Source organism: Phocoena sinus, chromosome 7 (assembly GCF_008692025.1).
Source record: "Phocoena sinus isolate mPhoSin1 chromosome 7, mPhoSin1.pri, whole genome shotgun sequence".
NCBI lineage: Eukaryota > Metazoa > Chordata > Mammalia > Artiodactyla > Phocoenidae > Phocoena > Phocoena sinus.
In genome coordinates, this window is record NC_045769.1 from 110,059,146 (window position 1) to 110,081,953 (window position 22,808).

The 22,808-nt window shown below is 40.4% G+C and overlaps 1 protein-coding gene across 8 annotated transcripts in view; it reads right to left on the reverse strand.

Moving 5' to 3' along the window:
• Nucleotides 1–2,125: 2,125 nt before the first annotated feature.
• Nucleotides 2,126–22,808, reverse strand: part of SAP130 (Sin3A associated protein 130) — a 75,859-nt gene continuing 55,176 nt past the window's right edge. For 5 of the 8 annotated variants that reach the window (XM_032637775.1, XM_032637778.1, XM_032637777.1 and 2 more), the window contains 3 exons: nt 5,163–5,266; nt 3,287–3,400; nt 2,128–3,064 (listed from right to left, as the gene is read on the reverse strand). In XM_032637775.1, the coding sequence (XP_032493666.1) occupies nt 2,906–3,064; nt 3,287–3,400; nt 5,163–5,266 (377 nt within the window). In that variant the 3' untranslated portion in view covers nt 2,128–2,905. Of the gene's footprint in view, nt 3,065–3,286; nt 3,401–5,162; nt 5,267–22,808 lie in introns of all 8 variants that reach the window. The other 3 variants (XM_032637776.1, XM_032637773.1, XM_032637772.1) reach the window with 2 other exon arrangements.

Genomic DNA, 22,808 nt, shown 5'->3' on the forward strand with positions numbered 1-22,808 from the left:
TTTTACTATAAAAAAGTACAAAAACTTAACATCCTTTCAAAGGTGTCCATTTCATCACAGGTTGGGCTGGACTATATAACCTCTAAATAACTTCTAAACTCTAAAACTGTGTGATTCTATATTATTACTATGATAAAAATCAATGAAAATATTCTAAAGCATTTTCTATTTAATGATCTTTTGAAATACCCAGGTTTAAGAAAATAATATGAAAGATTTTCTAGACCAAGCAGATGGATTAAAACTTTTTCCCCAGGGACTTCCCTGGTGGTCCAGTGGCTAAGACTCCCCGCTCCCAAGGCAGGTGGCCTGGGTTCAATCCCTGGTCAGGGAACTAGATCCCCACGCTGCAACTAAGAGTTTGCACGCCGCAACTAAGACATGACTCAGCCAAATAAATAAATAAATATTAAAAAACAAAACAAAACAAAAACTTTTCCCCCCAGATTTATGTTTAATTTTCTACTGTAAAGAACAGAAACCATATCGACGTCCTACCTCAAATATATTTCTAATTCTTTCTCATCTTTAAGTATGTGATTGATAGTTTTCTGGACCAAGAGCCACTGGGTGTCTGGACTTCTCAGCACTATCTCCTGGTCATAAATCCCTGGAAAGTACAACCAACATAAAATCACCAATTAAGGTGTGTACTGACGTTTATCCATACAAAGAACAGAAACGTACAAAGTAGCTGTGTCTGTAATAACCAAAATCTAATAACCTGAATGTCTTTCTACAGGTGAATGCAGAAACAACTTGTGGAAGGAGTATCCATATCCATACAATGGAATGCTTGCTACTCAGCAGTAAAAAGCAATGAACTATTGAAACAAGCCACATGAGCAAATCTCAGCATCAATTTCCATTATGCTGAGTAAAAGAAGCCAGACTCCCTCCCTCAAAAAAGAATATACTGTGTGATTTCGTTCAAATGAAATTCCAGAAAATGCAATCTAGAGTGACAGAAAGCAGATTAATCTTGCCTGGAGATGGGGGGTGGTGAGGCAGGGAGGGGTGAGAGGCAAGAAATCACAAAGAGGCACAAGGAAAATTTGGGGTCTGATATCTTCACTCTCTTCATCGTGGTGATGGTTTCATGGGCATGTATGTATGTAAGATCTTATCAGACTGTATACTTTAAGGTGCTTTGTTTTTAAATAATGCTGTAGACACATATAATTCATCTCCCCCTCCACCCTCTCCTATCTTCTGATCATACTGTCCTCATAAGGCGAGGGAAAACAGAAAACACCAACCGTTCTAACCTGCACTGACAGCAAAGTTTGTACTGACAATCTTCCTTTGACCAGGGTTATCAAAGTTTTGTTTAAACAGAGGTAACAATTCTTTGAGACAGAATAGGTCTATAAAGCAGGATCCAAAGTACCTGGGTCCTGTCCTTCAGAGCCAGCACATCACATATACCTGGGCAATATGCACAGATGAGAAATGGAGGCAAGGAGCCCTGTGCTAGCACAGGCACCATACTGCACACAACACTAAACCGGCATCGTCTAGTACACAGTCAGTAATATCTTCAGGTTGAAACACTCTAGTGAAGCAGCCTTGCCTGTTCCGAGGACCTCTTTAGCTTATGCTATGCAGGCCATGTGGCCTAACCGGGGGAAGGCTGAAAGCCTGCTTTGCTTCTCTCTTCCCCAATCCTACAACAGATGAGAGTTTACCATTCCAGTTCGAGGAAGGCTGTCCCAGGAGGGCCATCTCTGGTGCCAAAGACTGGATCACTTGGCATAGACTCCTGTCTCAGATCTATGCAGGTCAAGGCAAAAAGCGAGGCTGGGCTTCTCACTTGAGCTAGTTCACAGGAAGCAACCTTGTAAAGAAACTCCACTCTCCTGGAAGCTCTACCCCTAACTGTCCTATAACATGACCAATTTCTATCTGCAGTGGGATACAATGTAGTCTCGTATTTAAGATAACCAAAAGCCAACAGGCTTCACCATCTGTGACATCTTCAAGATACGAGGGTAAGTGGAACTCTATGTGGAACAACAAAACTTTAACAGAGTAGACTCAACAACGTGAGAGAAACTACAGTAGGGTAAACACTCGAGCGATGTGCAGTACAGCACTGATTAACTTATAAAAAGATGTAAACTGCTTCTGTACAAAAACCTCTTTGAGTCCTTTATTAACGTTTGGAGATGTGTGGTACATACAATTAACAGCATCACACCAGCTACAGAAGTACAGGTAACCAAGAATGTACTTCAGAACAAAGATCTCAGAGCAACTTATGGTGTTGCCTGCTCCGAACCTCCACAAAAACCCAACTCTGACACACGCAGGACAGACAATATAACAATTTCACTTTGAAATGGTTCTTTAAAAAAATGACAAGAATCGATAGTTCAAACCCTTTAAAGTGAGATGTGGCAGGTCTCTCGGTGCCATGGCACTGCTTTAGAAGGCCAGCGTGGGCATCTGAAGGTCAGAGTAAGGACCGACTGGGGTGAAGGGAAGAGGTTCGATTTTCAGCGTAGAGAGAGAACAGATGGTCTGAGTGGATACTTTCAGTCCAGGCTCAGTATGGGTCCTGCAGGAATCCAGCAGATAAATACAGTTTATCAACTGGAAGGCCGAAAAACGCCAGCCAGTCACTTGTGTCACTGATTCCAACTGGGAGACACTGATGCATCAGGAATCATGTACGACATGGTAAGTCTAAGAGGGAGACGCCTGAAAGAAAGACTGGAGCCCACTGTGTCAGATCAGCTCTGATCCTTCCGTGTCACTGGATGCTATGGGCCCGTCTGCTTTCGAGCGTGAGTTAAGGAACGCCTTCTTAATTTCAATGTTCTGCTTTGAAAATAACCAAAGCCCTCCCCCGCCCCCAACACCATTCTTCATAAATTCTGTTTCCAAAGTCCTGATTCGGGGTCTAGACTTTTTCCTTTCGCTTCAATTTTGACACCTTCTTGACAGTCCCATTCTTATTTAGAAGCTTCAGGACACGATCTTTGTGATCTAAAACCTTAAGCATGGAGTCTCTGGCCTCACTGATTTGATCCATCACAAGTTTACACCTCTGCATATTCCCCTGAAACAAAAGACATCACATCGTCAGTAAGTAATCTTCGAAACAATGTGGCTTTTAAAGAACTTCTCACCTTTGGATTGAGCCATTTTGAGGCTTTCACACAGAAAAAATGTTTTAGTGTTTCTTGATAATGCAGGCTGAAGTAACAGGTTTTTACTAAAGACATTAGTGGACGAGAGAGGGAAAGGGAGAAGTAAGGAGAGGGAAAGGACTCCTTCAAACCTGTATTAGTTCGTTTATTCGGTGTAAATCATCATCAGTTGCTGCTTTTTTCTTTGGGATGATCCCTTCTTGTAGGTTGGTGAGTCTTTCATAAACATCATGTTCTAGATTTGTCTGCAACAAACAAGAGGGAGGGCGTCATGACCTCGGAGATACTTTTGTCAAACTCAGGCAAACAACCCACCCTGAATCACCTGTGTAAACTGGTATCGGATCTGTTTGGGTGATAAAATCATTTCTCCCAATGACTAAGATGCAGTAAAGAAAATTGATCAACAATTTACATTACAATTTGCCATAATTCAGAGTCCATCTTCCAGGATAACTTTTGTTTTAAAATTAGTTTATTTATTTTTGGCTGCATTGGGTCTTCGTTGCTGCACACGGGCTTTCTCTAGTTGCAGTGAGTGGGTGCTACTCTTTGCTGGGTGTGTGGGCTCTAGGCACTCAGGCTTCAGTAGTTGTGGCTCACTGGCTCTAGAGCGCAGGCTCAGGAGTTGTGGCGCACAGGCTTAGCTGCTCCGCGGCATGTGGGATCTCCCCGGACCGGGGCTCGAACCCGTGTCCCCTGCATTGGCAGGTGAATTCCCAACCACTGTGCCACCAGGGGAGCCCCCAGGATAACTTATTTATTTGTTTGTTTGTTTGGTCGCACCACATGGCATGTAGGACCTTAGCTCCTCGACCAGGGATCAAACCCGTGCCCCCTGCAGTGGAAGTGCAGAGTCTTAACCACTGGGAAGTCCAAGGATAACTTTTAAATTCTGCCAGGAATTCACAATCCCTCTGAAAAACAAGTCTATAAGTTTCAGAGAAATATGCTTTTATGCTACATAAAGAAAACTAGCCATGGCACTACTTTAAAAACAATACTCATAAAAGACAATGTTCTTCAGATCATTGCTACTCCAAAGATGGAAAGACTTTGTGAGGTTATTTTTTTTATTTTTATATTTTGCGGTACGTGGGCCTCTCACTGTTGTGGCCTCTCCCATTGCGGAGCACACGTGCAGGCTCAGTGGCCATGGCTCACGGGCCCAGCCACTCCACGGCATGTGGGATCTTCCCGGACCGGGGCACGAACCCGTGTCCCCTGCATTGGCAGGCGGATTCTCAACCACTGCGCCACCAGGGAAGCCCGAGGTTATTATTTTGATCACCTCCGCTTTACCTTGTTGAAGGAAGGATTCCCGCCTAGGGTTATGGAAAGGGCTGAACACCTAACACATTGGACAGAAGAGATCAACAGCAGTTTACTAGTCAGTATACTCTCAGCCCAGGGGAAGAGGACACCGCACACCACGCACGGCCACATGGGGGCTGCACTCCATGACAAGCAGGGAACGGAGTGAAGGAGTAGGGGCTGTAGGAGGCAGGCACTGAAGTATCAAGAGGGAGCGGTGCCCCCTGGTGCTCCCGGGAGGATGTCACCGGCTTATCTGAGTATCGCAAGCTGGCAGAGAACTGAAGCCCACTATTCAGGAAGAAGTGGGAACTGTGCCTGGTCCCCACGACAAGGAGCAGCGTGAGGGGGAGGAGCTTACACAGCTGGGTCATCTGACGCCCCCTCTTTTTCAGATGTCACGGCAACAGGTAACACTGAACCTTAACTGTACATCTTACAAACTTAAGTTGTTCAGTATATTTCACTTATGGGGACCAAAGCTAAGATATATTTAGATTACAATTACATCCATCCACAGAATAGGTAACAGTAATTATAATATCACACAGCACACATAAAAATTCTACCACGACCCACATTAACTGGGAACACTTCGGAATCACTCTAAAGAAAATGTTCTATGAACTCAGACGTCTCCAGCATCCATCCTTCTTTTCAGCAGGACGTAACAACTGCTAGAGCGCCACCTACCAGCTGCAGCAACTGGGCAGCACAGAGGTGAACCTTCCAGCCTTGGGCACGACAGGATACTCCTTTCTGATTAGCTATTTCCTGCAGCATAGCTTTCTTCTCCTCTGGAACCATAAAAAAAAAAAGTATATTTCAATTTTTATAGAGCTAAAGTCATTTGTGTTCAAGCCACTACTTTATTAAGAACTTTACTTAAATATCTTTAAGTCACTGAAAATACAAGTCACAACATGAATAAAAGCTCTTTGTGTCCACACCAGAAGAATTCTTTAAAGACCTACTGTGCTAATCTAGTGAGTTCAAAAGAGAGTAAGTCAGTACTCTAAACTCTTAAATGAAGGAAATGGTCTTTAGTGGGTTGGAGCCTTGCTCATGTGTGAAGCTTGCCAGGGTGTGGAGAGTTTGGGCATGAAGCTTAGAAGCTCCGTGGTGTTATCTAGATCTTGGAGAAGTCACAGGGCTCCAACTTGGGTCACATTTAAATGTAGGTAGAAAAGTCCAGTAACCAGCACTGTAGTAAAATAAATATGAATTGCATCATTTGGACTGGGGAAAGAAACTAGGATTGAGGGGTACCTGTCAAAGGTGAGTTTAGCTGTATCTGTGAAGTTTTAATATCACTGTTTAACTAGGACTTAAAATGTAATTACATAGTACATGGATAATTAAAAAACATTTTTTAAATTAAAAACCTTATTTTATTATTTTAAAAATTAATCTTGAAAAAACCCTACCTATATGTTTGTCAAAACTGATACAGTATACAATGCCAAGACCAAACTGGACCGTAAATGATGAACTTTGGGTGATACTTGTATGTCAGTTTAGGTTCAGCAGATGCAACAAATGCACCACTTTGTGGTGGTGGTGACGGTAGGGGAGGCTGTGCATGTTCGGGAGGGGGTGGGGGTGGGACATGGAATATCTCTTTTGATATGGTTGTGAACCTAAAACTGAGAAACTTTACTTCTCAGAGCAATTAAAAAAAAAAAACCTCTGTCTACTAGACAAATATTAGCATGAATGGGATGAAAGAATTTTAACCTTTTTGAGAGAACTGTAGATTCACATACAATTGTAAGGAATAATACAGGGAGATCCCATGTACTTTTTTTTTTCACATCTTTATTGGATTATAATTGCTTTACAATGTTGTGGATCCTGTGTACTCTTTATCTACTTTCTCCCAGTGGTAAGATCTTGCAAAACTACAGTCAATATCACAACCATGACACTGACAGAGTCCACTGACCCTATTCAGATTTCACCAGTTTTAGATGGATGTGTATATTTCATTACGAGCATTAAAAAAAACTTTTTAGTTTCACAGAAGTTGCAAAGATAGTCTAGAGATATATCTGGTAAGGGACCTGTATCTAAAACATAGGAAGAATTCTTACCACTCAATGATAAAAAGACAAACCAATTAAAAAGGGCAAAGGATCCAAAAAGACATTTCTTCCAAAAAACATATACAAATGGCCAGCATCACATGAAGACATTCAACATCATTAGGCATTAGGGAAATGTAACTCAAAACCACAGTGAAGTACCACTTCCGACCCATTAGGATGCTGTAATAAAAAAAAGAGTAAGTGCTGCCGTGAGGATATGGAGAAATCCGAAGTATCCTCATGCACTGCCGGTGGGAAAAATGTATTTACTTTGGAAAACGGTCTGGGAGTTGCTAGAATGTTAACTATAGCTACCAAATAACCCAGAAATTCTATTCCTAGGTATATGTCCAAGGGAAATGAAAACAGATGTTCCCACAAAAATGTAGACACATGGGGCTTCCCTGGTGGTGCAGTGGTTAAGAATCCACCTGCCAATGCAGGGTACACGGGTTCGAGCCCTGGTCCGGGAAGATCCCACATGCTGCGAAGCAACTAAGCCTGTGTGCCACAACTACTGAGCCTGCTGCGCTCTAGAGCCCACGAGCCACAACTACTGAAGCCTGCACGCCTAGAGCCCGTGCTCCACAACAAGAGGAGCCACCACAATGAGAAGCCCGCGCATCACAACAAAGAGTAGCCCCCGCTCGCTGCAACTAGAGGAAGCCCACGCGCAGCAATGAAGACCCCACGCAGCCAAAAATAAATAAAATAAATTTATAAAAACAATGCAGACACAAATGATCACAGCACCATTATTCATAATAATCAAAAAGTGGAAACAACCCAAATGCCCATCAAGTGATGAATGGATAAATAAAATGTGGTATATATCCATAAAATAGAATATTATTCGGCAGGAAAATGGAATGAAGTACTCATACATGCTACATGGATGAACCTTGAAATAAGCCTGTCACAGAAGACTGTATAATATATGATTCCGTTCATAGGAAATGTCCAGCACTGGAAATCTACAGAGACGGAAAGCAGATCAGAGGTTGCCGAGGGCTGGGGGTATAGGGAGGAGTGAAGACGGCAGGATTGGGGAGGATGGCTAAGGGTCGTGGAGTCTCTTATTGGGGTAATGAAAATGTTTTAAAACTCACCGTAGTGATGGACGTGCAACTGTGAACATACTAAAAATCACTGAATTGTGCATGTTAATAGATGAATTGTATGCTACATGAATTATAGTGCAATAAAACTATTACTGGGGAAAAAAGACAGTAAAGAGAGGTCAGGTATTTCTCCTTCACCACTGTCTACATCTTAATAACTGTAGTACAGTATCGCACCCAGGAAACCGCCACTGATATAAAGTGAGTATATGCCATTACATCATTTTAGACTGATGTGACTGCCACCGCAATCGAGATTCAGAACTATTGCATCACCACAGACATCTCTCCTGTGCCGGACCTTTATGGTCACACCACCCCTGCCCCATGATTAACCCCCAAATCCACTGATTTGTTCTCTACCTCTATAATTTTGTTGCTATATAGATAGAATCACACGATATGTCTTCTTTTTTTCCTTTTGGTATGTGTCCTCCTAAGATTAGCTGTTTCCACCAAGCATAAGCACAATGCCCCTGAGCTCCATCTAAGCTATTACAGGATCAACAGTTCTTTCCTTTCCATTCCTGAGTAGTACTCAATGGCACTATAGTTTGTTTAACCGTTTGATGTCATTTGTGTTGTTTCCAGATTTTGGCTATTACCAAAAAGTTGCTATGAACACCTGTGTACGGATTTTTGTGTGAACACAGGTTTTCATTTTTCCGGGATAAACGCCCAGGAGTGCAACTGTTGGGTCATATGGTAAGTGTATGTTTGGTTTTTATAAAACTGCTAAACTTTTTTTTTTTCCAGAGTAGCTCAGCAATGTATAAGAGACAACTGACTTGTGATATGACAGTGTTCTTCTAAGCTGCTTCCCCAGTGAAACTGCGGAAAATTTTTAAATAACACTTTAAACCTCTGGGAAAGGTCCTAAGGGCAAAGAGCAAAGCAGAAACATCTACTCAAGCAAATCTACGAAAATGTGGAAAGAACAGGGAGTCTGTGGTATTTAAACCAAGACCGCTCCCTCTCTCCTCTCTCCAGTTGAGAGGCGGTGACTCCATCCCAGATTGCTGCATCCCAGCCCACAGAGCCCCCTCTCCGCCAGCCGCTAGGGAGATGGCTCTCCTCCAAGGAGAAGCGAGACATTTCTCATCCTGTTCCGTGCTCCCTGCTGCTGAGGCCAAGTCCTGGGCGAGTCTAACTGACATGGGGGCTCCCTTCTTTTGCTCAACCCCACTTGTGGGATGGAGACTGTACCTTAGGCAAGGCGTGCTGAGAACACTGGGGCCCCAGGAGCCCTTCTCCTGGCTTGTTAAATGGTGGCGTCACATTAGGAGAGGCAAACCAAGTGGACATACCCCAGGCTACTCACTCCTCTTCCCCTACCCTGAGTGCTCACCTCCTACAGCAAGGTGTTACTCGGAGAAAAGGCTGTCACTGTCCCACTCCCACCTCCAGAGCCCTAGGCTCAGAGATTCTGCCTGGAGGAAGAAAGAGGCCATAGCACAGGAAGCTTCTAATCTCTTCCCAAAGGAAGTGGCTCCATTTTCAACAGAGTATGCACGTTCATATGCTCCCCAAAGCAGTGGAGAGTGCAGTCAAAGTAGCAGGAAACGTACAGACCCAGTGAAAGGCGCGGCCTAGACTGTGGGCTGACCAGTTTTCAGGAGAGAACAAAGAGTAAGACAGCTGGCAGGAGCTCTCCTGGGGGCAGAACAAACATCAAACGCTGACCTCAGAAACCATTCTGGCAAGGAGCTACAATACGACTGGATTAGTTTGCAGAGGAATTTGTGTTTAAGGTCAAATTCCAGTACTGTGTTCTAGGAAATCAAATGGCAAGCAAGTAGTGGGGTTTATCAGCTGGATGTAGTCAGGGAAACAGTGGGGGAGAACCGTACTAATGCCACTGTCTTCCCAGGTGACTGTGGGCACCCAAAGCTGTGCCTCCCCAAGGAGTAACGTCAGAGGCTTATTAACACTTGGTGGCGTTGGCGGGGTGCAGGTGATTAGACTTCACTAAAAGAATCCAGCCAGTCGCTAAACAGATAAACAAGCAAATAGCAAATAACTATAGTGGGTCTTGGAGGAGATGGGGAGATCAGTACCAGGAGTTGCTACAATATAGTATCTAAAATGTCCAGTTTCTAAGAAAAATTATGAGGCATGCAAAGAAACAGGAAAGTATGACCCATACACAGGGAAAGAGAAACAGGCACCAGAAACTGCTTGAGAGAGTGACCAGATGTCAGATTTATCAGAAAAAGATTTCAAAGTAGCCGTTATGAATAAATTCACAGAACGAAAAGCATAAGTGAAGAAGTAAAAGAAGGTATGATGATCACGTCACATTAAATAGAGAAAATCAGTAGAGAGACAGAAATTACTTTTTAAGAAAAGAACCAAATGGAAATTCTGGAGTTAAAAAGTACAGTAAACAAAATGTTAAAAATCCACTAGAGGGGCTCAACAGTAGACCTGAACTGGTACAAGTGAATTAGTAGTTGAAGACAGACCAACAGCACAGAAGAACTGAAGGGAGAAAGAAATGAAGAAGAATGAACAGGGCCTCAAAGAAACATGAAACACCACTAAGAGCACCAAAACATGTATAAAGGAGTACCGAAAGGAAAAGAGAGAAAGGAGGAGAAATATTCAAAGAAAAAATGGCTGAAGACTTCTCACATTTACTGAAAACCAATAAACTATATATCCAGGAAGCTCAAGGAACCCTAAGTGTGATAAATGCAAAGATACAAATAGACATATTATAGTATTATAAAAATGTTGAAAGTCAAAGTTGAGAAAATCAAAAAAAAAAAAGTTGAGAAAATCTTCAAAGGAGCAAGACAAAACATGATGCATCATTTACAAGATAACCCCAATAAAATCAGCAGCTGACTTCTCTAGAGAAACAATGGAGGCTAGAAAGCAGTGGGATAACATTCAAAATGCTCAAAGGAACGTATGAGAGATCTAGTTTCTCTACACCCCCATTTGGCATTATCAGTGTTTTTAATTTCAGTTATTTTGGCTGTGCTGCGTGGCTTGTGGGATCTTAGTTCCCTGACCAGGGATTGAACTCTGGTTCCCGGCAGTGAAAGCGCCAAGCCCTAACCACTGGACTGCCAGGGAATTCCCTAATTTCTGTTATTTTGGTAGGCATCTCAATTTAAGTTCCTCTAATGGCTAGGGATAAACGCTTTTTAAAAATTAAATTTTACTGCTTTCTGTTCCAGAATCCAGTCAAGATACCACAGTACATTTACTCGTCATGTCTCCTGAGACTCCTTTTGGCCTGATGGCTTCTCAGACTTCCCTTGCTTCTGATGACCTTGACAGTTTTAAAGAGTACTGGTTAACTATTTTGTAGGATGACCTTCTAGTTAGATTTCTCTGATGTTTTGTTAGGATTAGATAGTGGTTATAGATTTTTGAGAGGAGACATAGAGAAGTACCATTGTCATCACTGCCTGAGGAGGGTACGTATTATTACATGATTCATTACTATTGAAATTGACTTTGATCACCTGGCTGAGGGGATGTTTGTCACATGTCTCCACTGTAAAGTGAGAGAGACACCCTCTTCCACACTGCACACTTTGGAACAACAAAGTCTCTACATAGCCCACACTTAAGGACTAGGATTTATATTCCCTTGGACATCTTCTCAGGTGCTTGCCATCCATGCATCTTCTTTGGTGAAATGTCTCTTTATGCCTTTGTCCATTTTCTAACTGGATTATTGTTTTTATTTACTGTTAAGTACTGAGAGTTCCTAATATATATCCTAGACATGAGTCCTTTATTAGAGATGTAGTCTGCTAATATTCCCTCCCAGTCTATAGCTTGTCTTTTCATCCTCCTAATAGGGTCTTTCACAGATAAAAAAAGATTTTATGAAGTCCAATTTATTGATTGATTTTCTTTTAGAGATGGTGTTTTTGGTGTTATGTCTAAGAATTGTTCACCATGCCCTAGGTTTTGAAGACCTCCTCCTAGGTTTTTTTCCTAAAAGTTTTATAGTTTTACATTTAAATCTATTATCCATTTTGAGTTAAGTTTTGCATGAAGTGTGAGGATTAGGTTGAGGTCCCCCCTGCCCCCACCAAACATATGGATGTCCAGCATTATTTGTTAAAGAGACTCTCCTTCCTCCATTGAATTCCTTTTGCACTTTGGTCAAAAATCAGTTGGGCATATTTGTGTGAGTCTATTTCTGCATTTTTTATTCCATTCCTGTCATCAACACGTCTATCCTTCTGCAACCACCATGCTGTTTTGAGTACTGAAGCTAAAGAAGATTTCGTAAGAAGATTTCTGTTGTTTTTCAAGATTATTTTACCTATTCTAGTCCCTGTGTCTCTCCACATAATGTTTAGAACAAGCTTTACTAAGTTTACAAAAACCTCTGTGATTTTGGTAGAAATTGCAGTAAATGTATCGGTCAACCTAGGGAGAACCGACATCTTTGAGTTTTTCTAATCATGAGTGCTGTATGCCTCTTCATTTATTTAGATCTTCTTTCATTTCTTTCATCAGCATTTTTCAGTTTTCAGCAAACACGTCCTGTACATGTTTTGCTAGATTTGTACCTGAGTATATCACTTTGGGGGGAATAATTGTAAATGGCATTATGCTTTCAATATGTTTCCACAACATTCCAGGTATCTAAAATTATAATTGATTTTTTTCATATTGATATTGTAGCCTGTGACCTTGCTGAACTTATTTACTAGTTTCAGGGATTTTTAGTAGAATCCTTGAGATTTTCTATGTAGACAATGATGTCATTTGCAAATAGTTTTATTTATTCCTTTCCAACCTGTATAGCCTTCTATCTCTTTTTTCCTTACTTTACGATGTGGCTAGAACTTCCAGTTCTATCCTAAGTTAAGAGTGGTGACAGAAGACAGTCTTATCCTTTTGCTAATCACAGGTAGAAAGCATTCAGTCTTCACCATTAAGTATAATGTTAGCTCTAGTTTTTTTGTAGACTTTTTATCAAGTTGAGGAAGTCTTCCTCCTTCTCTATTTTTGAGTTTTTATCATGAAAACGTTTTGAATTTTGTCAAACAAATTTTCCGCATTAATTGATATGATCATGTGATTTTTCTTTAGCTTCTGTTGTGGGTTGAATTGTGTCCCTCCAAAAGATGTTTAAGTTCTAACCCTTGGTACTTGTGAACGTGATCTTATTTGGAAGAGGGTCTTTGCAGATGTAATCAAGTTAAGAAGTCATACTGAATTAGGGTGGTCCTAAATCCAAAGAGTCAAGAAACACAGGGAGGAATGCTCTGTTGGAGATGGGGGCAGAAACTGGAGTAACGCAGTAGCAGGCCGAAGAATAACTAGGGTTGCTGGCAACCACCAGAAGCTAAAAAGAGGCAAGGAAGGATTCTTTTCTACAGCCTTCAGAGAGGGCATGATCCGGCTGATACCTTGATTTTGGACTTCTGGTCTCCAGAACTATGAGAGAATATATTTGTTATTTTAGGCTATCCACCTTGTAGTACTTTGTTATGGCAGCCCTAGGAAACTAATATAACCTGTTAAAAACAGTGAATTACACTGATTTTCAAGTGCTGAACTAACCTTGCAGAGCTGTAACAAATCCTACTTGATCAAGGTGTAAAATTCTACTTAGATATTGCTGGATTAAATTTGCTAACGTTTTGTTAAGAATTTTTACAACTATATTCATTAAGGAATATTGATATGTAGCTTTCTATATTTGTACTCTGTCTTGTTTCTGTATCAGGAAAAATATTGGCTTCATAAAATGAAGTGTTCCCTCCTATATTTGAAAGAGATTGTGGGAAATTGGTGTTGATTCCTCTTTAAACGTTTGGTAGGGCTTCCCTGGTGGCGCAATGGTTGAGAGTCCGCCTGCCGATGCAGGGGACACAGGTTCGTGCCCCGGTCCGGGAAGATCCCACATGCCGCGGAGTGGCTGGGCCCGTGAGCCATGGCCGATGAGCCTGCGCGTCCGGAGCCTGTGCTCCGCAACAGGAGAGGCCACAACGGTGAGAGGCCAGCGTACCGCAAAACAAACAAACAAACAAAAAAAACGTTTGGTAGAATTTCCCAGTAAAAGTATCTGAGCCTATAGATTCCTGTTTGGAAGCTTTTAAATTATGGATTCAACTTATTTAATGGTTATAAGACTACTCAGATTGCCTGTTTCTGATTGAGTTTTGCTAGTATGTGGCTTTTAAGGAATTGGTCTACTTCATCTAAGCAGCTGACTTTATGAGCATAAAGTTGTTTGTAGTATTTCCTTATGCTTTTAATGGCTGCACAGTCTTAGTAATATCCTGTTTCCTTCTTTTTAAAAAATTTTTATTTCATATTGGAGTACAGTTGACCAACAATGTTGTGTTGGTTTCAGGAGTACAGGAATGTGATTCAGTTATACATATACATGTATCTATTCTTTTTCAAATTCTTTTCCCATTTAGGTTATTACAGCATACTGAGCAGACTTGCCTGTGCTACACAGTAGGTACTTGTTGGTTATCTATTTTAAAAATAGCAGCCTGTACATGTCAATTCCAAACTCCCAATCTATCCCTCCCCCCGACTCTTCCCTCCTGGTAACAATAAGTTCGTTCTCTAAGTCTTTGAGTCTGTTTCTGTTTTGTAAAGAAGTTCATTCGTATTTTTTTTCTCCTCCACATATAAGCGAAATCATATGATATTTGTCTTTTTCTGTATGATATACTTCACTTAGTATGATAATCTCCATCCATGTTGCTGCAAATGGCATTATTTCATTCTGGGTAATATTCTATTGTATATATGTACCACACCTTCTTAATCCATTCCTCTGTTGATGGGCACTATGGTTGCTTCCATGTCTTGGCTATTGTAAATACTGCTACAGTGAACATCAGGGTGCATGTATCCTTTCGAACCATGTTTTTCTCCAATATATGCCCAGGAGTGGGACTGCTGGATCATATGGTACTTCTATTTTCAGTTGTTTAAGGAACCTCCATGCTGTTCTCCATAGTGGCTGTACTAATTTACATTCCCATTAATAGTGTAGGAAGATTCCCTTTTCTCCACACCCTTTCCAGCATTTATTGTTTGTAGATTTTTTGACAATAGTCATTCTGACTGGTGTGAGGTGGTATCTCATTGTAGTTTTGATATGCATTTCTCTAATAATTAGTGAGGTTGAACATCTTTTCATGTGCCTCTTGACCATCTGTATGTCTTCTTTGGAGAAATGTCTATTTAGGTCTTCTGCCCATTTTTTGATTGAGTTGTTTGTTTTGATGACACTGAGCTGCATGAGCTGTTGGTAAATTTTGGAGACGAATCCCTTGTGAGCTGCATCACTTGCAAATATTTTCTTCCATTCGGTGGGTTGTCTTCTTGTTTTGTTTATGGTCTCCTTTGCTGTACAAAGTTTTTTAATCAGGTCCCATTTGTTTATTTTTGTTTTTATTTCCATTACTCTGGGAGATGGATCAAAAAATATACTGCTGCAATTTATGTCAGAGAGTGTTCTGCCTGTTTTCCTCTAAGAGTTTTATAATGTCTCGTCTTACATTTAGGTCTTTAATCCATTTTGAGTTTATTTTTGTGTATGGTGTTAAAGAATGTTCTAACTTCATTTTCTGACATGTAGCTGTCCAGTTTTCCAGCACCATTTATTGAAGAGACTGTCCCCCCTCCACTGTATTGTACTATCTTTCCTCCATTGCCTCCTCTGTCATAGATTAATTGACCACAGGTGCATGGGTTTACTTCTGGGCTCCCTATCCTGTTCCATTGATGTGTATTTCTGTTTTTGTGCCAGTAACATACTGTTGTGATGACCATAGCTTTGTAGTATAGTCTGAAGTCAGGGAGCGTGATCCCTCCAGCTCCATTTTTCTCTTTCAAGATTGCTTTGGCTAATACGGGGTCTTTCGTGTCTCCATACAAATTTTGAGACTGTAGATTGCCTTGGGTGGTATAGTCATTTTGAGAATACTGATTCTTCCAATCTAAGAACACAGTATATCTTTCCATGTGGTTGGGTCATTTTTGATTTCTTTCATCAGCATCTTAGAGTTTTTGGAGTACAGGTCTATTGCCTCCTTAGGTAGGTTCATTCCTAGGTATTTTATTCTTTATGATGTGGTGGTAAATGGGATTGTTTCTTTAATTTCTCTTTCTGATCTCTTGTTGTTAGTGTATAGAAATGCAACAGATTCTGTGTATTAATTTTATATGCTGTAACTTTACTCAATTCACCGATGAGCTCTAGTAGCATCTTCAGGATTTTCTATGTATAATGACATGTCATCTGCAAAAAGTGAGTTTTACTTCTTTTCCAATTTGGATGACTTTTTTTTTTTTCCTTCTCTGATTGCTGTGGTTAGGACTTCCAAAACTATGTTGAATAAAAGTAGCGAGAGTGGCCATCCTTGTCTTGCTCCTGACCTTCCAGGAAATGCTTTCAGCTTTTCACCGTTGAGTATGATGTTAGCTGTAGGTTTGTCATATATGGTCTTTATTATGTTGAGGTATGTTCCCTCTATGTCCACTTTCTGGAGAGTTTTTATCATAAATGGGTATTGAATTTTGTCAAAAGCTTTTTCTGCACCTATTGAGATGATCATATAGGTTTTATTCTTCAATTATTTGTTAATATGGTGTATCACATGGATTGATTTGCAGATACTGAAAAATCCTTGCACCCTGGGATAAAACCCACTTGATCACGGTGTATGACCCTTTTAATGTGTTATTGGATTCGGTTTGCTAGTATTTTGTTGAGGATTTTTGCGTCTACGTTCATCAGTGATATTGGCCTGTAACTTTCTTTTTTTGTGGTATCTTTGTCTAGTTTTGGTATCAGGGTGATGGTGGTCTCATAGAATGAGCTTGGGAGTATTCCTTCCTCTGCAATTTTTTGAAACAGTTTCAGAAGGATAGGTGTTAGTGCTTCTCTAAATGTTTGATAGAATTCAACTGTGAAGCCATCTGGTCCTGGGCTTTTGTTGTTGGGAGTTTTTTAATCACAGTTTCAATTTCAGTACTTGTGATTGGTCTGTTCATATTTTCTATTTTTTCCTGGTTCACTCTTGGAAGATTGTACCTTTCTAAGGATTTGTCTTTCTTCCAGGTTGTCCATTTTACTGGCATACAGCTGCATGTAGTAGTCTCTTATGATCCTTTGTATTTCTGTGGTGTCAGTTGTAACTTCTCCTTTTTCATTTCTAATCTTACTGATTTGAGTCCTCTTTTTTTTCTTGATGAGCCTGGCTAAAGGTTTATCAATTTTGTTTCTTTTCAAAGAACCAGCTTTTAGTTTTATTCATCTTTGCTATTGTTTTCTTCATCTCAATTTCATTTATTTCTGCTCTGATCTTTATGATTTCTTCTAACTTTGGGTTTTGTTTGTTCTTCTTTCTCTAGTTGCTTTAGGTATAAGGTTAGATTGTTTATTTGAGATTTTTCTTGTTTCCTGAGCTAAGATTGTATTGCTACAAACTTCCCTCTTAGAACTTTTTTTTGCTGCATCCCATAGGTTTTGGATCATTGTGTTTTCATTTTCATTTGTCTCTAGGTATTTTCTGATTGCCTCTTTGATTTCTTCAGTGACCCATTGGTTGTTTAGTAGCATATTGTTTAGCCTCCACGTGCCTGCGGTTTTTGCAGTTTTTTCTTGTAGTTGATTTCTCATCTCATAGCGTTGTGGTTGGAAAAGATGCTTGATATGATTTCAGTTTCTTAAATTTACTGAGGATTGATTTGTGACCCAAGATGTAATCTATCCTGGAGAATGTTCCATGTGCAGTTGAGAAGAATATGTATTCTGCTGCTTTTGTATGGAATGCTCTAAAAATATCAATTAAGTCCATCTGGTCTAATGTGTCATTTAAGGCCTGTGTTTCCTTACTGATTTTCTGACTGGATGATCTGTTCATTTTTGAAAGCAGGGTGTTAAAGTCCTCCAGTATTACTGTGTTACTGTCAATTTCTCCCTTTACAGCTGTTAATATTTGTCTTCTATATTGAGGTGCTCCTATGTTCAGTGAATATCTATTTACAACTATTATATCTTCTTAGATTGATCCCTTGATCATTATGTAGTGTTCTTCTTTGTCTCTTGTAATAGTCTTTATTTTAAAGTCTATTTTGTCTTTTATGAGTATTGCTACTCCAGCTTTCTTCTGATCTCCATTTGCATGGAATACCTTTTCCCATCTCTTCACTTTCATTCTGTATGTGTCTCTAGATCTGAAGTGGGTCTCTTGTAGACAGCATATATACAGGTCTTGTTTTTGTATCCATTCAGCCAGTCTATGTCTTTCGGTTAGAGTGTTTAATCTGTTTACACTTAAGGTAATTATCGATATGTGTGTTCTTATTGCCATTTTGTTAACTATTTTGGATTTGTTATTGCAGGTGGTTTTTCTTCCCTTCCTCTTTGTTCTCTTCCCTTGTGATTTGATGCTGTGTTTGGATTCCTTTTTTGTGTATCTATTGTAGATTTTCAGTTTGCGGTTACCATGAGGTTTTGATATAGCAGTCTATATATAAATAAGATTGTTTTAAGTTGCTGGTCTTTTAATTTCAAATCCATTTCCAACATCCTGCATTTGTGCTCTCCTCTTCTCACAATTTTGCTGGTTTTGATATCATATTGTGTGCAGATGATTTCCTACCTTTACTGTATGTTTGCCTTTTACTGGTGAGCTTTTCCAATTGTAATTTTCTTGTTTCTATAGTAGTTTTGGTCTCTTCTTTTTCACTTAGAGAAGTTCCTTTAGAATTTGTTGCAAAGCTGGTCTGGTGGTGCTGAATTTTCCTAGCTTCTGCTTGTCTGTAAAGCTTTTGATTTCTCTGTCGAATCTGAATGAGAGCCTTGCTGGGTAGAGTAATCTTGGTTGTAGGTTCTTCCCTTTCCTCACTGTAAATATATCTCACCACTCCCTTCTGGCCTGAAAAGTTTCTGCTAAGAAATCAGCCGATAACTTCATGGGAGTTCCTTTGTATGTTATTTGTTGCTTTTCCGTTGTTGCTTTTAACATTTTTTTCTGTCTTTAATTTTTGTCAGTTTGATTACTATGTGTCTCAGCATGTTCCTCCTTGGAATTATTCTGCCTGGGACGCTCTGCGCTTCCTGGACTTGGTTGACTGTTTCCTTTCCCATGTTAGAGAAGTCGTCAGCTATTATCTCTTCACATATTTTCTCAGGTTCTTTCTCTCTCCTCCTTCTGGGACCCCTATAATGTGAATGTTGGTGCATTTAATGTTGTCCCAGAGGTCTCTCAGACTGTCTTCATTTCTTTTCATTCTTTTTTCTTTATTCTGTTCCGTGGCAGTGATTTATACCATTCTGTCTTGTAGGTCACTTATCCATTTTTCTGCCTCAGTTATTGTGCTATCGATTCCTTCTAGTGTAATTTTCATTTTAGTTATAGTGTTGTTCACCTCTGTTTGTTTGTTCTTTAGCCCTTCTGGGTCTTTGTTAAACATTTCTTGCATCTTCTCGATCTCTGCCTCCATTCTTTTTCTGAGGTCTTGGATCACCTCCGCTATCATTATTTTGAATTCTTTTTCTGGTAGGTTGCCTATCTCTACTTCACTTAGTTGTTCTTCTGGGGTTTTTACCTTGTTCTTTCATCTGGGACATATTCCTCTGCCGTTTCATTTTGTCTAACTTTCTGTGATTGTGGTTTCCATTCCGCAGGCTACAGGATTGTAGTTCTTGCTTCTGCTGTCTGCCCTCAGGTGAATGAGGCTAGATTAGGCTTGTGCAGGCTTCCTGACGTGAGGGACTGGTTCCTGCCCAGTGGTGGGTGGAGCTGGGTCTTGTTCCTCTGGTGGGCAGGGCCATGCTCAGGAAGACTTTAAGCTGCGTGTCTGCTGAGGGGTGGGGCTGTGTTCTGCCCTGTTGGTCATTTGGCCTGAGGTGTTACAGCATGGAGCCTACAGGCTGTTGGGTGGGGCTAATGGTGGCCTCTGGGAGGGCTCACTGCAACGAGTACTCCCCAGAACTGCTGCTCCTGGTGTTATTGTCCCTGTAGTGAGCCACGGCCATCCCCCACCTCGGCAGGAGACCATCCAATACTAGCAGGTAGGTCTGCCTGTCTCTTATGGGGTCACTGCTTCTTACCCCTGGGTCCTGGTGTGCATGGGACCTTGTGTGCGCCCCCCAAGACTGGAGTTTCTCTTCCTCCCAGTCCTGTGGAATTTCTGCAATCAAACCCTGCTGGCCTTCAAAGCCAGATTCTCTGGGGGCTCCTCCTTCTCTTGTCAGACTGCCAGGCTGGGAAGCCTGATGTGGGGCTCAGAACTTTCACTCCTGTGGGAGAACATCTGTGGTATAACTGTTTTCCAGTTTGTGAGTTGCCCACCTGGCGGGTATGGGATTTGATTTTATAGCGACTGCGCCCCTCCGACCATCTCATTGTGGCTTCTTCATCTTTGGATGTAGGCTGTCTTTTTCAGTAGGTTCTAGTGCGCTTTTTTTTGTTGATGTTTGTTCAGCAGTTAGTTGTGGTTTTGGTGTTTTTTTAAGAAGGGCTGAGCTCACATCCTTCTACTCTGCCATCTTGAGCTAATCTCTGACACAGAATATCATGTGTCAAGCACTGTTTGTTGCCATGCTTGCATATGCAGTAAGTGTACGGCTGTTGTCTGCAGATGTTTGCAGTGCTGCCTCTCCTGTTTCCTTCTTCATATTCATGATTTATGTCCTCTCTCTTCTACCTTCTTCAGTCTTGCTAGAGATTTATTTATTTTATTGATTTTTCTTTTAAAGAATTAGCTTTTTCATTTTATTATTTTCTGTTTTCAATTTCACTGATTTCTGCTTTTTTCACTATTTTCTTCCTCGTACCTGCTTTGAGTTTATGTTGTTCTTTTTTTTCTCGTTTTTTGATGTAGAAGCTGTGACTGAGATATTTCCTCTTTTTTTAAATTTTTTTGTGGTATCCGGGCCTCTCACTGTTGTGCCCTCTCCCGTTGCGGAGCACAGGCTCTGCGGCCGTGTCTCACGGGCCCAACCGCTCCGCGGCATGTGGGATCTTCCCGGACCGGGGCACGAACCCGTGTCCCCTGCATTGGCAGGTGGACTCTCAACCACTGCGCCACCAGGGAAGCCCTCCTCCTCTGTTTTGATATAAACATTTAGTGCTATAGATTTTCCTGTTGGCACTGCTTTAGTTGCCTTCCACATATTTTGGTATGTTGTTCTTTTATCTTCATTCAGTTTTAAGTATTTTTAAAAACTCCCCTTTAGAATTCCTCTTTGACCCATTATTTAGAAGTGTGTTGCTTAATCCATGGCTTGGAGGTTTTATCTGTCACTGGTTTCTAGTTTGATTCCATTATGGTCAATGAAGATACTTTATATTTTTCTATATGATTTCAATTCTCCCTAATTTGTTGAGGTTTATGATCCTAAATATGGTCTGTCTTTACATGTTCTGTGTGCACTTGAGAGAATATGTATTCTGCTGCAGTTCTAGTGTCCTATAATGTCTACTAGATGTTGGTTCGTGGTGTTCACTTCTTGTATATCCTTCTGATTTTCTGTCAAGTACTTCTATCAACTGCCGAGAAGAGGGTGTCGAAGGTCTAACTATGACTGCACATTTGCCTGTACTCCTTTCAGCTGTTTTTGCTTCATATATTCTGAAGCTCATGATTTTTGTTGCCTATATAGTTTTAATCAGTATGTAATGCCTTTTTTCATTTTTAGTAATTTTCTTTCCTCTGAAGTCTACTTTTATTTGATATTACTATAACTACTCTTGTTTTTTGATTAGTTTTTGCATTGTACATATTTTTCCACCCTTTTACTGTCACTCTACTGACCCACTGTATCTGAAGTTTCTTACAGACATAATATAGTTGGATCTTTTTTTTTATCCTCTCTGCCCATCTGTGTTTTAATTGGTACTTCCAGACTATTTACATTTAAGGTAATTACTGATATGTAAGGCTAAGCCTGCCATGTTATTATTTGTTTTCTGTGCTTCTTATTCCCCTATTTCTGTTTTCTTTCCTCCCTGTGAGTTATCTGTTTTCAGTACTCCACCTTTATTTCTTTGTATGAATATGACTTTAAAGCTTAGGCAAAACAGTTCAATTAAAGTTTAATAGTCAAGAGACTTGGCACAAGGTGATTAATATGTACATATCCAAACAGAAGATTTAGGAATCATCAGTATTTTCAGCTGTCAAATCACTTTCCCTGAGATAGCTTTTGAAGAGTGAGTTCCAATAAGCAATAAGAATCTTTTATGGCTTAAAATGTTACCAGGGAAAACTGTAAATATTTTCCTGCTACGATATGGAATTCCTGTGGTGTGAAGAAATGTCTGGTGGCTCATATCCTGCTTCCACCAAAGGCCAACATTCTCTGATTTCTCTTTCGAAATCTCACCCTCTTTTCAATCCTCAGGGTGTACTTGTGAGGAAGAAAAGCTGGGCAGAGCAGCCACCTCTGTACTTCCATTCAGATAGTGAACTGTCAGGACCTTCACTCCTGCTGATAGGCATTAGTCAGTACCATCCAGATCAGACTCATCTTGAGGCTTCAAGGAAGCTTCCAAGTAAAGTTTATTTGAGGGAATGGGAAATATGACCAATTCTCTGAAAACTTACACTTCTCTGTGCAATGATTATATTTGAGATTAATGACACAAAGTCTATCCATAGAAATATTTGCAGATATTCGCAAAGTACTATCAGCCATTTTTATTATAAGTGGGTTAATGAATGAGAATGTTATTCTCAAGTTCAAAACCACAAAGACATTCACTGAGTGCTTGCACTGGACCATTCCAAGAGCTTCACATATGTTGAACAAAAGGTCTTTTGGAAAATATACTTCCTGGGGCTTATCACACATGTATATCTGAGCATCCTGGAACTACTGTGGACCATGTCCAGTAACAGTCTAGTATAGCTCTTCCTCAACCACTTTGAGGGCTAAAGAGGTCATCTGTGACCACCTGGGGAGCTGGCAACACATGTTGTCATTTATTCATTAGACTGTGTTTCCAGTAAAGTACACAAAGCTTTCTGAGGCAAAGGATAATTTTCCAAATTTTATGCTCAACTGTGTATTCTATCTAAGTTAAACAATAAAGTCTTGAGATTTTATAACAAAAACTTATGGTTCTTTTTGAAACTGGGAAACTGTGATTCTGTTTTTCTATTCT